Genomic DNA, 16,151 nt, shown 5'->3' with positions numbered 1-16,151 from the left:
GATGATGATGTGGAGTACGGAATTCTGGAGGAGGTGCTTATGTTAATGGATTTTCATGAGAAATGGAGGTGCCGCATTTTGTGTGCATATTTTATGGTAATAAATAAAAAAGAAAATTTTATTTAAAAAATTTACAAAAAAAGGTGAGATATTTTTTATGAGTATAAAAAAAGGTGATAGATATTGATGTTGCGCAATCTAGCTGCTCCTGGCTGGAGATGACTCGGCTTCCAGCAGACGACGAACTAGACGGATCTGCACAGAGAGAATCAGAGAACCCGGGGGTGCTTACCCGGCGAGGTCGCTCCGATGCTTAAGTCAGTATGTGCGAGCTGAAAGTGATCAGAAAGCAAGAGAGCTAGTAAGCAGTAATTGCGCGTACCTTTGCCCCCAAAGGGTTGGGGTCTTTATATACTGGAGTCCTCGCGGGTTTTTTGGAGTGGTTCCGGGATTCACGCCGTGATGTGGCCTGTTACCGGATTAATAGGAGATGACGTCGCCGGCCAATAAGGCATATCGTTGTCGTCCGAATCGGTGGAGGAGATAAGGCTAGCCGTTACGAAGCGTGATCCCGTGAAACGTGGAATCCGGTGACAAGACCTTCGGGGTCAGCCAGTGGAGGTCAGTCAATATTACCCGAACTAATGCCCCCCGTGTCCGGCCTGTTACGAACGCCGAGGTGACCTTGATGCGATCGTGCCCCGAAGCGGACTTGTCCCGAGGTGGATTTGCTTCCGAGGTGAACCTGCCCCGAGGTGGTTCGGTTATCCGAGCTCGGTCTGTCGCAGACTTGGGTACGTTGAGATGAGCGGTCGTTCTATCAGCTAGGTCATGTCCACGTGTCCCTCTATTATTAGGTCGGGCCAAATCACCCTACATCAGATATCACCCACAAAAGGGGAAAAAACTCAAAACCCAAGCACCAAACCCCTCTAGACCACTTAAAAACAATCTTTTTTCCCCTTCCCATCCCTTAAGGCCTTAAACCATCAAACAACCTCTCTGCCAAGACCCAAAACCCTCAAGGAACCCAAGGCTCTCCCCCTACACCTTCAACTCAGATCTCCACGTTAGAACTTCCCACGCTTAAAACATACTTCTTTTCCAACTCCCAAAAAGTTTTTCTTGAAAAATCCCCCCTCCTATAAAAGACAATCCTAACAATTTGCTTACTTGAACTTCAGTGTCCATCTTTTCCAAATCCACATTTTTTTTCTAATTTTCTGACTTTGATCAATCACCTCATCTTCCCCTTTTGCATTCTTTTCTTCTATTTCATCCCCAACCCCCCCACAACTCCTCTCTTAACATTACATCTTCTTTTTGAGCATCAGAAATTGGGCCCAACTTCTTCTGCACTTCTTTCTTTGACAGGTCTAGACTCCTGATTACTACTGCCTCTAGCATAGGATTTCTAATTTTGGCCTTCACCCCCTTCCCTCTTGAACTTACTACAAGGACCAACCCCAAAAAGACCTCCCTTCAACCGATGGAAAACTTTGGCAACGTAAACTAATTGACTTATTGACCATTATTTGAACCTTTGGGTTTTATTTTAAGTTACCAAAGCAATATCATCTTTTCTAGTTCAAATAAATTTGAATCCCTTTTCCTCCCTAAATCCAACCCCAACTTTCCAAAAAACACTTGGGTAACAGATAACGGGATCCAACATCTCAGCATCATTACATGAATTTTCAGATTTCTTGAAGCTCTCAAATCCTTCTCTTTCCCCAAACAGCGCACTACATCCATTCTCCAAAACAGAAACACAGATAACCTCCTTCTAAATAGAAGTACTCTCAGCACCACCATTTTCAAGCCACTTGAGAATTTTCAAAAGAACTACCTTCCCCTACCTCATCTATGATACCACTTAACTGAACCATGGAAATCAAAACTGCCCCCTGTTCAACAGGTCAGAGTTGCTGTACTCCAATTGTTATGTTGAGGTCAGCCTCCCTCACTGTGGGGTTCTTTGACGCAGGCCACCCTAGGACTTGCTCCCAAACAATTCCAACCCCCAGCACATCAATCTCACTACCTCTAGTGTTCACCAATACCCTCATTTCATCCTCCTTCTGACACAAACCACCAGCCAATGACTTCGCCACATCATCTTGCATGAATCTAGTAACCACCTATTCCCATTTATCATTCTTCCTTGCTCTCATAGTCGCACCACTTCTCAAGTGTTACTTTTTAAAGATCATGTCTTTTCTTCCTCTCAAGACTTTCACTTGAAGCCCATGAAAAAAGATTGCGTCTTATAACTGATTTAGTCTTTTGAGAACTGGATTTTTCATCAAACCTTCTTGAAAGTGAATGATAGTTCACAACTTTTTGGGTTGGACTTCTTTGGCACCATCAAAGTTCTACTTAGGAGTGGCTGGCTGGCAGCCACTTGACCAAATTTTCTTCTCCTTTTCTGCTAAATGGCAAGGGGTTAATCAGGACCGATGATACATCATCCCTAAAATCTATTATCTTGACCCCCCCCATCATCTATACATATTTATTCTTTTTCAGATATCCATCAAAAAAAGCAAGGCTGATAGAGGGTTTCTGATAAGGGCTGCGGCAAACCAAGACCTGTGCATGGGAATAGCCAGCCTGCATACCAAGTTTACAAGAAAAGGAAGAAGCCACATCAGCAAGAAGTAGTCCAAGTGGCTGACTGTAGAACAGAATAACAGTCCTACAACAAGCTGTAACCATCTTGTAACAAACTGCAACTGTAAATAGCTTACCTGTCTATAAAAACCAGAAGAAGAAATGAAGAGGCAGGAATTCCATTTGAACAACTCCCTCTCTCTCTCTCTCTCTGAATCCTTTTCTCTCTCTCTCTCTCTCTCTCTCTCTGTTTCCCTTCAGTTTTCCTCTCTCCTCAAGAACCCAGTTCACTTACAAACCCTGAGTTAGGCAGCACCTAACAGATTGGTAACAGAGCATAACCAATACGCGATCTACAGCCATGGAGGCACGAGTTGATCAGGTGGAAATCGAGCTCCATAGAGTTTCAGGCAAGATGTGAGGTATCAAGGATACCTTAACGGAAATCCTGCAAAGATTGGAGCAGAGCCCGCCGGCTGAAGATAGAGAAGTCGACCAGGATCAAGTTAGCCAAGGAAGCAACCAAAGAAGTAGCTCCACCCTGGAAAGAAACACCAAACTAAGCTTCCCAGTTTTCTCAGGTGGAGACCCCATCCCATGGATATACAGGGCGAAAAGATTTTTTGAAATACAACGAAACGTCCAGACCAGACAGGGTTGCATTGGCAGCAATGCATGTCCGATTTGGGGCTTCCGGTTATGAAGATTTTGACAAGAGTCTTGTGAAGATAAAACAAGTAGGAAGTGTTTGTGACTACCAATTGAAGTTTGAACGTCTATCGTTAAGAGTCCAAGGGTGGCCGGAGAAGGCTCTGGTCGGAGCTTTTGTGGTAGAACTCAAGGAAGAAATTTGGTTGGAGGTCAAGGCAATGCACCCAGCAAATGTAATGGCCGCAGCAGCCCCAGCCAGAACCCAAGAAGAAAAGATAGCTCGAGCCCGATGTCTAAACAGGCCGTGGCAGCAGACGAACAAATCGTTTACTGCACCAAGACCGGAAGGGACGGGGTCCAGTAAAGACAGCATCATATTAGGCAAACCACCAGGTAACTTGGGTCCGAGTCCCGTTATTCCATTCAAGAAATTAATGTGGGCAGAAATGCAAAATCGCCAAAACAAAGGCCTCTGCTACAACTGTGAAGAAAAGTTTGTCCCCGGTCATAGATGCAAAACTCAACAAGCCTTTCTATTACAGACTGAGGAAGAAGAGGATCAGCAACCAGAAGAAAGATCGTCAACTAATAAACACTGGGTTGAGACCATACAACCAGAAATATCGCTACAGGTCTTAGAAGGATTTTCATCGCCCCAAACCATGAGGGTGACGGGTCTAGTTCGGGGTCGCCAGGTGTCTATCCTGATCGACAGTGGTAGCACTCTAAACTTTGTAACCACTGTGCTAGTCACACAATTGGGATTGCCAGTTCAGCACTTCAGCCCACAGCCTCATTTAAGGTCCACGTGGCAAATGGGACCTCACTCCAATGCGATGAAATTTGCATGGACATTGGGTTACGCATCCAAGATCAACAATTTCTAGTTGATCTTTACCCACTGGAGCTAAGTGGGGCCGACATTGTATTGGGAATTCAATGGTTGCAGCAACTTGGGCCTGTTCTATGCGACTGGGCCCGTTTGTCTATGGATTTCATGATAGAAGGAACAAGAGTACATTTGCAAGGCCACTCAGCTAGCCGAGCCAGCCCAGTAAGCTTGGCATCCATGTTGAAAGAAGCACGAGACCCAAATCAGCTCATCATCTGAGGATCAAATCATACAGGCCCAACGTTATCTCAGGCCTAGGATACAGCAACTCAAGCCGAATACAAACAACAGCTCCGCAACACCCTCCAACAATATGCTGCAGTTTTCAAGGAGCCAACGAACCAACCTCCAACAAGGAATCATGACCACAGAATCCCACTATTGCCAGATGCGTCTCCTACCAATGTAAGGCCCTACCGTTACCCCTATTTTCAAAAACAAGAAATTGAAAGGCAGGTTCAAGAACTATTGGATAAAAATTTTATTCAACCCAGCCACAGCCCATTTTCTTCACCCGTTCTTCTTGTCAAAAAGAAAGACGGGACATGGCGATTTTGTGTGGATTATAGGGCACTTAATAATATTATGGTTAAGGACCGCTTCCCAATTCCGGTTAATAGATGAGCTACTAGATGAACTCAAGACTGCAAGATTTTTTTCAAAGTTGGATTTACAGGCTGGATACCATCAGATTAGAATCCATGAAGGTGACATTCCAAAAACGGCCTTCCGGACTCATGATGGCCACTATGAGTTCTGGGTTATGCCATTTGGTCTCACCAATGCCCCAGCAACCTTCCAAGCCTTAATGAACGACTTGTTTAGGCCACATTTACGTCGTTTCATATTAGTCTTTTTTTATGACATTTTGGTGTACAGCCCTACATGAGCCCAACATTTAGTGGATTTGCATATTACTCTAGACATTCTCTTACAAAATCAATTGTATGCCAAAGAACCGAAGTGCACCTTTGGGCAGGCCCGTGTACACTATTTGGGCCATGTGGTGGAAGACGGAAGGGTCTCAGCAGATCCGGACAAGATAGCTGCCATCCAACAATGGCCAACGCCACGTAACACCAAGGAACTCCGGGCATTTCTAGGACTCACAGGGTACTACCGACACTTCATTAAAAGCTATGGGATAATTGCAGCACCACTGACAGCCCTTCTAAAGAAGGACTCTTTCAGCTGGAACAATAAAGCCCAAGTAGCATTTGAAGCCTTAAGAGCAGCGGTGTCATCCCCACCAGCTCTGGTCTTACCAGATTTCAACAAACCGTTTGTGGTTGAGTGCGATGCATCAGGACTGGGCGTGGGAGCAGTGCTGATGCAAGATGGTCAGCCCCTTGCCTTCTTCAGTAAGGCATCATCCACCACAGAAAACCACTCCTCAGTCTACAACCAGGAATTGATGGCAGATGTATTGGCAGTTCAGCATTGGCGCTCCTACCTGCTAGGCCATAAGTTTGTAATTAAGACTGATCACCAAAGTCTCAAATTCTTATTGGAACAACGGGTCCTTTCTCCAGATCAGCAGTGGTGGGTCTCAAAGTTAATGGGCTTTGATTATACTATTGAATACAAACCGAGAGCAACAAATAGGGTCGATGATGCACTGTCACACCAATCCAAACATGTAGTGGAGAGCATACTCCAATTGCATGTGTTCCAACAACCCACGACAGCACTATGGGACCAATTAAGGGTAGAGGAGTAAATCGGGCCATGCTGCCCACGGCCCGGCACGACGGTCTGCGGGCCGTGCTAGGCCCGGCACGACCATGCGGGTCGTGCTAGGCCTGGGATTTTAGATCCACGAGCCGGCACGGCACGACACGACCGAGCGGGCCGCGTCGCCCGTAGACCAGCCCAGCACGGCCCATATATATTTTATATATATTTATATATTATAATTATATAATATATAATATATTAATAAAATAAATATTTTTTAAATTTTATTATACTAACTTATTTAATTATTGCATATATAAGCAATTTTATACACAAATTTCATATAAAATTAAAATTTTAAGTTTTTTTGTCAATTTTTTAAATAAATAGCTTTAGCCCGATGCATGGCTCAGCCCACGGGCCAGCCTGGCCCATGGCACGGCACGGCATGGCATGGGCCCACATGGGCCCGGGCTGTGGGCCGTGCCAGGCCGACCCCCAAATTTTTCACCAGGGAGGGCGGCATGACCCGTGATGACCTGCAGGCCAGCACGACACGGTGCGGGCCGCCCACGGGCCATGCCGTGCCGGCCCCCACTTTACACCTCTAATTAAGGGAGGAAGCCGACAGTAATAAGGAACTCCAAGCAATAAAGGCACAGTTGTTGCAGCAAACAGGGGACAAACCAGGGTATTCTATCCAAGGGTCAATGTTGTACTATAAAAGTAGAATGGTGTTACCAGCAGACTCAGCACTTTTGGACCAACAATAAATTACTTCCATGCGACACCGATGGGTGGACACTCAGGAGTCCTACGCACATATAAGAGAGTGTTGTCCCAATTTTATTGGAAGGGTATGCTAAAATCCATAAGGAAATACATATCTACATGTCAGGTATGTCAACAATGCAAGTATGAGGCCCAATCCCCAGCTGGCCTACTAAAACCATTACCCATACCCACCCAAGTTTGGGAAGATATTTCTATGGATTTTATAACAGACCTACCGACCTCTGCTGGTAAACCAGTCATATTAGTGGTGGTTGATCGCCTTACAAAATACAGCCACTTCTTAGCACTGTCACATCCATTTACTGCAACTACAGTAGCTGACACTTTTGTGCGGGAAATAGCTCGGCTTCACGGGTTCCCAAAATCTATTGTTTCTAACAAAGATCCAATCTTCATCATCCTCTTTTGGAAAGAACTTTTTTGCCTCCAAGGTGTACAGCTCAGCAAATCCACAAGCTACCATCCACAGTCAGAGGCAAACAGAGGTGGTCAATCGCTGCTTAGAAACATATTTTCGATGTTTCACCGGAACAAAGTCGAGACAATGGTTCAGCTGGCTGCATTGGGCTGAATGGTGGTACAACACTACCTATCAAATATCGGTAAGAATGACCCCTTTTAGGGCATTATATGGTCGTGATCCACCCACACTGATTCCCTATGAAAAGGGTTCGACAGCAGTAGCTTCACTAGAACACCTGCTAGATCGAGACAACATTCTACAGGAACTTAAACAGAACCTACTCCGGGCCCAACAATGGATGAAACGATCATATGATAAACATCATAGGGAAGTACACTATCAAGTTGGTGATATGGTTTACTTGAAATTGCTCCCCTACAAGTTGCTTTCTGTACAAAAACAGAAATGGAACAAACTGGCACCTCGCTACTTTGGACCCTTCAACATCTTGGAGAAAATTGGACCTCTTGCATACAGATTGGATCTCCGACCAGATTCAAGAGTGCACCCAATCTTCCATGTCTCAGTTCTTAAAGCATGCTTGAAACTAGAGGCTATAACTCAACCACATCTTCCAAAATTCTCAAGTGATATGAACCTAGAAACAGAGCCGGTGCGTATCACTAATTTCAGATGGGTCAAGAAAGGCTCCCACATTGTTCCAGAAGCTTTAGTCGTGTGGTCACAGCTGTCGGAAGAGGATGCAACATGGGAACCCTATCTACAACTGCAACAACAGTTCCCCCATATTGACCTTGAGGGCAAGGTCCAGCTTAACCAGAGGGGTATTGATAAGAGTTGTGGCAAACCAAGACCTGTGCATGTGTTTTAGGAGAACTCACCCCTAAAAGCTACCTGTTAGAGGGAGGGAACCCAAACACATATATACCCCACAACAGCATCCCATACTACCAACATGGGACAAATGGATCGTAACATTCCACCACGCTCTACAGTCCCGGCGCTCACGCAGGCTGGCTTTGCACTAGTCCACATAGTCCTGGCCAAACACTGCAATACTGACGTCACCACCTGCGCCGCACAATTGCAACTGGGAGGCATAGTATAGGCTCTGATACCATTTGTTATGTGTTTTAGGAGAACTCACCCCTGAAAGCTAGCTATTAGAGGGAGGGAACCCAAACACATATATACCCCACAACAGCATCCCATACTACCAACATGGGACAAATGGATCATAACAGTTTCCAACCGGAAAGGTGAGGAGCCAATAATCACACATTTACAAAATGTAGATGGCACACTGATCTTTTTGAAAGTCACAGTGGAATGGGTGCTTCAATTAAGATCCATATGGAAAAACTTTGCTATGTTATCCAGGGATGAAAGTAAATTTGTCCAAAAGTGTAATGATTGTGGTTGGGGTCATTTGACAAGAGTTGTTAGAAGAATGTGCAGTAGCAATAGATTGCAAGATTGGCCAGTTCCATTTCACATACTTGCGAATTAGGGCAAAAGCATCAGCAGCATCTACATGGCAACCGGTGAAAGAATTGAATTGACTGGCAGGTTGGAAGGGTAAGAATCCATATCTAGGAGGCCAAATTACTTTTATTAAGAGTGCACTATATTAGCAAATCCGCCCATATATTATTTCTCTCTGATGAAGATTCCTGTTAAATGTAACAGAAATCATTGAAAAACTCCTAAAGGACTTCTTATGGAATGATAGGCTGGAAGAGAAAATCACGATGCAGGCCTAAGAAGTTTGGAGGAATGGGGCTTAGAGAAATTAGAGAAATGAATAAAACATAGTTTGGGGAATTGCTATGGAGGTTTGATATTTAAAAGGAAGCATCATGGAGAAGGGTTATAGCATGCAGTTACAGATTGCCAGATTTGATTGGGATACTAGAAAGGTAACTTCCACATATGGAGTGCGTGTGTGTGTGTTTGGAATACCATATTGTGCATTGAGAAAGTATTTCTAAATTTAACAAAGTTTAAGGTAGGACTTAGGAGAGGGATTCAAAATCCGCTCTTGGGAAGATGACTAGAGTGGAGTTAGAAGACAGTACAAGTTGTGTCCTGGATTATACAGGCTGAGAAAGACAATACAATAAATTAATGTATTCAAATCAGAAAAGAGAGTGGTTTTTTTTTTTTTTGAGAAACGATAAAGTATGATTGTATCAAAGTGAAAGGTCCTTTGTACAATGAGAATCTGAACAAATAGCTGACAAGTTGGACCTCAAAAAAAGACCATCCTCAACAAAATACCATCTGACATGTCATATTTAAACACAGTATCATAGTTGTCAAGGCGATGCCTAGGTGACACCTAGGCAACAAGGCGCCCTTTGAGGCTCGGCTCGCCTAATCGCCAAGCAGTTTTGTACTATGTATTGTTAAATACTTTTTTATTCTTTATCTTTTGACATTATAATTATAAAATAGGCACTATTAAAATAAAATATTCATTTTTTGTGTTTATATACTAATTTATTTTTATTATTTTCTTATTTGTTAGGATTTAATCAATACAAACATTGCTAAATGCTGTATTGAACCCTCAAAGACTTTAAAACCTGAACCAATAAGTAAGGAAGAACGTAAAATTGTCTAATCAATACATTTTCTATACTTTAACATGAACTCTATACTTTTCTTATGAAAATTATGAATAAAATTATTAAGGAAATATGGCTATGGTACCTAGGGAACTACCCTAGGATCTATGTTTTCTATATAAAAAAATCCATCGCCTAGGCAACAAGGCGCCCCCCTAATGCCCAGCCTCGCCTTGGTGCCTTGAAAACTATGCACAGTATGAATAGACAACCAACTCCTAATAAACCCTATAGCCATATTGATGACCTCGGCTTCAGAAGAAGCTTTGTGTTCAAATGTTCTGTTAATTCTTTCCATACCACCCACAGAATTTCCAAAGAGATGGAAGACCAGCAGACTTTCCCTTTCTTAGTCAACCCGGATATGTGCCATTCCTCCAGAAAATAGCTCCAAATTTCTGAAGCAAACTTGCAATGCAGAAACAAGTGTCTATCTGATTCCTGTTCCACATTACAACAACAGCATCTCAAGTCATTGCAGATGAAACCTTTCTTCAGCAACATTTCTTTGGAGAGGCACTTTTCTAAAGCTGTTACCCAAAGAAAAAACTTGAGTTTTGAGGGTGCCACTGTCCCCCAAATAGCCTGACTCGGAAAAACTTCACCTTCTCCCACCAGAAAGTTGTAAAAAGATTTGACTGAGAACTCTCCTGCCTTATTCCACGTCCATACTCTTGAATCTTGAGTTTGAAGGTTTAAAGCCTGGTTTTGGAGAGTAGTGAGCAGATTTTCAGCCATCTGGATCTCCCAGTCATTGAAATCCATTCTAAAGGATGGAATCCAGCAAATGTTGTTTTTCCTCGCTCACATAAGAGTCAGCTACCAGTGCCTCCTTATCAGTAGCCATATTGAACAGATCAGGAAACAGCTCTTTAAGTGTGCTTTCACCAATCCAGGGGTCTAACCAGAATCCAATCCTTCTGCCATCTCCAATTTTATATCTGATACATCTTCTGAAAAGTGTAGCAGCTTTACATATTCCTTTCCATAAACCACAGCCATATGTCGAATGTGGTGAGCCAGTATCCCACCCATTCCTATTCAGCCCATATTTTTGTGCTATTATCTTTCTCCATAGGTTATCCTGCTCAGTAGAAAACCTCCAAAGCCAGCTACCCAGTAATGCTAAATTGAAGGTCTTTTTATGTCTTATCCCCAAACCACCTTGGGAATGGGGTTTACAAACCTGGTTCCAATTCACAAGGTGATATTTGTGAGAATCTTTCCAACCCATCCACAAAAAGACCCTCATCTTCTTTTCCAATTTCTCTGCCACCTCTGATAGGATCGGAAAGAGGGCCATGAAGTAGGTCGGAAGGCTGGCTAACACACTCTTTATTAGTGTTACCTTCCCACCTTTAGAGAGATATCTTGCTTTCCAAGTGGCCAGCTTTTGATCCATCCTTTCTAAAATTGGATTCTAGATGGCTTTGGATGTACATTTGACACCGAAAGGCAACCCCAAATATTTTGTGGGGAGAGAGCCAACTTTGCAAAGTGGTTTTTTGAGAAGAGGTGAAGTATAAACTTTCACTATAAGGGGGGATATAACCCCAAAGTATACATCACCAAAGCTTTACAGTGAGGGACTGTCCAACCAGAAACCGAAAAGAGAAGCAAAAAAAGAAAACAAAAGGCATTCTATTGGGCCCCAATACAAGCTCACATAGAATGCACATTCAAGATATCCCCAAAAACAGTGCTTTTGAAGTCCTTGTGCACTCTTAACCATGAGTGCGATTCCAGCACCCTCGTTATCTCGTACATTTGCAAGTTTTTTATTGAAAACTCTTTGAGTTCCCCCATTCCAAATGTTTCAAAAAAAAACAGCTGTTGGCACCAAATCTAAAATTTAGAAGATCTTTATTGGACAATGAAGCTAAGGAGTATTTGGCTTTGCTTAATAAGCTTGAGAAAGGGGTTATATCTCCAAGAGAAGTAGATGCAAGATGGTAGGAGTATGTAAATGGACAATTTGCAATGGACCCTTTTTACAATGTACTTATTAGTAATCAGGTGGCAAGATCCGATATCAAATGCACTTGGGGTAATCCTATCCCACCTAGGGTGGAAGCTTTCTTGTGGTTATTGGCTATGGACAGTGTCATCATCATCATCTTGTCTCAATTCTATGGGGTCGGCTACATGAATCCCATTTCACCATTCTGTTCTGTTCAGTGTCATATCCATCATTAACTCTATTCTCAAACCACCCCCCCCCCCCCTCTTACTACAAAATCAGCCAAATGGTTTGCAGATTGGGTACTCTTTTTTTATCAGCAGAAAAGGAATTTTATTAATGAAAGATTAGGAGTTACAAGGTCTGGGTGTGATTTCCACCCAAAATCGACAAAGATTACAGATTTTCCCAAAACATTTGCCTTCTCACAGCCCCTTGTTTGGCCAGAGAATCTGCCATTCCGTTTGCTATTCTTCTTACCCACTTAAAGGAAGCATTTAGTTCCCTTGTTAGGCTTACAACCTCCCTGAATTTATGCCTGAATACGCAAGGAATCTGGGAGCTATTTCTGGTCCATGAGATGACTACTTGGGAATCCCTTTCCACCTCTAGGTTGTGGAAGCCCAGTTGTTTCACAAGCCTTAATCCCTACAGTAGACTAACCAGTGATTTAAAAAGGCACGCCTCAGGATCTCACCCTTCCACCTCTAGGTTGTGCAATCCAAAATCTATTTTGCGGGTGCTGATTGTAAACTGACTATCATCAAATACTAGATGAAAAACATTTGAGCAATGCTACAATATGGACATATTTCTAACACATAATTGCACCCAATAAAATGTACAGAGGGCAATGTAGAGAGAGAGAGAGAGAGAGCATATGATTCCAAATTACTAAGTAAAATTTAGAAGAGAAAGAAAGAGTTTGAACCATATCGGACATGGCATATATTTTCACTTATGCGATGACTGAAGGTTTGCACTTACATCCGCCATACTCCAATACTGAAACTCACGAACTCACGAGAAGCCCTTGGCAAGCTTTTGGATTGCACAATACATTTTCCGCCTTGAACCGACGGCATTTATCCCCATGTCCTTGAGATCTTCCAAAGTCAGCAGCGGCAACACTTCGTCATCCACCTCATGTATCTCGAAAACCGGTGCATAACGACCTAGTCCTAAGCCATTAAGCCACATCCGCACCCCATCTTCAAGAGACCGGCACCTCCCCCTCTCACTAATGCCATTCCTATCTGCACTCGTTCCGCATTTCCAATCCCTGGCATCAGTGTCCGAAGGCCCATCCAATTCGACTGCATCATGATCTCTACTGTCCGAAACCCTAGCCCTAAGTGGTCTTCTTTGCACGGGAAAAAGTCCCTCTCTCTCATTTCCATGTCCCCTGTCCGAGGTCTGGCGCAAATCAACAGCGGTGTTTTCAAGAGAATGAATGGGACTCTGTTCCCTCAAAGGGCTTTCTGAACCCTCGGGATCGAAATCCCTGTACCCTTCATCCACGTCTTCTCCACCACTAAACTTCTCATCTCCTTCCGCCCCTTCATCTACTTTGGAAACCCAATTCGATCTCACCCTTTTTGTCCCTCCTCCTCCTCCTCCTCCACCACCTCCCCCTCCTCTCTTCGTCTTGGAATCCTTGCCCTTTCGGTTACCTACTGCTATCGTGTCCAAATTGGCATCGCCGGATAGGTTCTTATCCTCGGTTTCTAGGGTTTCATGACAATCGCCGCCGTTCCCCAAATTCATTAAAGGTCGGGTCTTTGAAGCTTTACCAGCTGCGCCTGTGTCCTTTTGAGATGGATGTCGATACTTGGAGTCGTTGTCGATGGGGAGTTTCCATTGCTTGCTTCGCCTGACATGTGAATCGTAAGAGAGCGTGGCTGGTTGATCTCCTATGTCGCCTAATCTGACGCTTGGTCGACGTTGTCGCTTCGAACCCAAGCATGGGACGAGATTCTCAGATGAAGCTCCGACTGTTCCACCGTTAATCGGTCCTTCCGGCGGCTGTAGCTCTGCCATCCCGGTGGAGAGTCGTAGCAAGTGAAGGTCGAGTAGGACAGTGGAGTGACGATAATGGGCAAATGACAGTGGCTATGGAAAGTAACTTTGGCCTTTGGAATCTGTTCGAATGTGGAAGAACGTCGTCGAACCGATTTTCTATCTTCTTCAATTACTCTCTGTGGCCTGTCGGGATGATAATACTTGATAGTGCGTTGAGACACTGGGCTTTTTTATTTCCCTTCTGAACTAAAATACTGGGCCTTTACCCATTTGCTATCCTCAATTTCCATCAATCCAGTTAATTATCTGATCTGATCATTTACAAAAAAAGGGGTTGCATCAAGCTCCAGTTACTATACGTCTATACCCAAATAAAAAGCTCCACCCAGTTTGGGAAAGAAGAACAATAAGAGTACAAACGAAGTGACAAATGAGAATGGATGGTCATTTGTAGGGACGGCCCGGGCCGGGCCGGGCTGGACTACACTGGGCTACAAATATTTATTTCGAATTTATATAATTACATATTTTTTATGACAAATTTTTGTATGCACGTAAAAAAAGGAAATTTTAAGTTAGTTAGTTGCACGTGAAAGGTGAGCGACGAAGGGAAGAGAAATATCAATGGAATAAATTTTTAGTAGGCCGTATGCAATCATAAAAATCTCTCTTATACTTTTATTTTAATAAATACGTACTTTGAACCTTTGAAAAACTTAATAAAAACCTCCCTTTCATCACCTTTCTAGACGGAAAATGTTAAATTGATGCGCTAGTTTTTTTTTAATTCTTATTTTGCCCTTTTATATACAAAATTATTAAAATAACCTTATTTTTAACTCAACAAAAACCTCCTTTAACGATCATCTCAATAATTTTACATACAAAATTACTGAAACGTGTATTTTTGTTGAGTTAAAATATAATTGCTTCAGTAATTTTGTATGTGAAATAATTTATAAAAGGGTATTATAGGTATTTAGAAAAAATGGGTGCATCAGTCTAACGTTTTCTATCTAGGACAGTGACGGAAAATAGGCTTTTGTCGAAATTTTATAAAATTCAAGAGAGGTATTTATTAAAATAAAACTATAGTGAAGGTTTTTATGATTGTCAGAAACTTCAGGGGAAGTTTTTGTATTTTACCCTATATAAAAAGCACACACACAAAAGACTTGTAAATAAAATGGGCTTCTTTGTATTTTTCTTTTATTATTAATGTCCCATGAGATGCACGTGCCTTTTGTGATTTTTTTTATGAAACCTATTATGCAAATACTTGCCTTGGATTCATGTCCGGACCAATTTTTTTATCCATGTACTTCTTTTTCCTCGTCATTCTCTTTTTTTTTTCATTCATATCCTCCATAGGGATAACAATTTTCCCCATCCCCGACTCAGATCCAACTTCCCTGACCTGATGGGACCAAGGATGGGGATTGTTTTGGCAGGGTGGGGATGGGGGGCAGGGATTAATAGGAATCCCCAATCAGGATTGGGGTTGGGGATGGGGCTTGAGGTCCCTGCTCCACCCCGACCCCGATTATATATATATTAAATGTTATTTATATTAAATATACTATTATATTATTTATATTATATATATCAAAATATATTTAAATTTTTTATTAATTTTAAGTAAATTTATTTAAAAACAATATTGTTATTTGAAAACATTTCGGGGATTCGGGTCCCCGCGAAGAACCCATCCCCGTCAAGGATCGAGATGGAGGACAAATTTTATCACCGACGGAGATCGGGGACGGGGATGGGGATTAATTTCAAAATTGGGGTTAGGGGACGGGGAATATGATCCCTGCCCCGTTGCCATTCCTAATCCGTGACCTCCACTCATTAGTCTTTACATTTTATTCATCCTAGAGGTGTAAAACGAGGTTGTCTCGGGTCATGCCTCCCTCCCCTAGGATATTTTGGGGTCGGCCTGGCATGGCCCACGTGGGCCTACATCGGGCCACAGACCGAGTTGGTCCGTGGGCTAGGCCGAGCCATGGATCGGGCCAAAATCATTTATTTAAATCTTGATTTCATATGAATTTTGATGTATACAATTGCTTATATATACAATAATTAAATAAAACAGTATAATAAAATTGAAAAAATTGTTTATTTTGTTAATATATTATATACTATATATTATTACATAATTATAATTTAGATAATATATTATATATATTTATATATAATATGTTGTGCCACGGGCAGGCCGTCAGCATACAAATCGTGTCGGGCCGTGGCACGACCAAATTTACACCTCTAATTCATCTCTCTTCTTTTCTCTCATTCTATGCATACATTTACACGTGTCACTGAACTAGTATGTGTTACATTGATATTCAAATGCATTACATTCCACCAACTGATGGGTGATTCGGCAAATTTTATGTTTAGTTGTAGCGGAGACTTTAGATCAGTACTAGGGTTGGGGGTTTTGATGCGGGGACTAACTCCCGAGACCGGATCTGCTCC

General features: G+C 42.6%; 1 protein-coding gene across 2 annotated transcripts in view; it reads right to left on the bottom strand.

Annotated features, from left to right (window-relative positions):
* Positions 1 to 14,050, bottom strand: part of LOC104591822 (Sterile alpha motif (SAM) domain-containing protein) — a 37,785-nt gene extending 23,735 nt beyond the window's left edge. The window contains exon 1 of one of the 2 annotated variants that reach the window (XR_734322.3): positions 12,574 to 14,050. Coding sequence is in view for 1 of the 2 variants with exons in the window: in XM_010250868.3 (XP_010249170.1) it covers positions 12,663 to 13,682 (1,020 nt within the window). In the remaining variant the exon portion in view is untranslated. The remainder of the gene's footprint in view (positions 1 to 12,573) is intronic. The other variant, XM_010250868.3, reaches the window with a different exon arrangement.
* Positions 14,051 to 16,151: the final 2,101 nt, after the last annotated feature.

Source organism: Nelumbo nucifera, chromosome 4, assembly GCF_055504915.1.
Source record: "Nelumbo nucifera cultivar China Antique chromosome 4, China Antique-T2T, whole genome shotgun sequence".
NCBI lineage: Eukaryota > Viridiplantae > Streptophyta > Magnoliopsida > Proteales > Nelumbonaceae > Nelumbo > Nelumbo nucifera.
The sequence above is the reverse complement of the archived record's forward strand: the minus strand, read 5'-3'. Positions and strand labels throughout refer to the sequence as shown.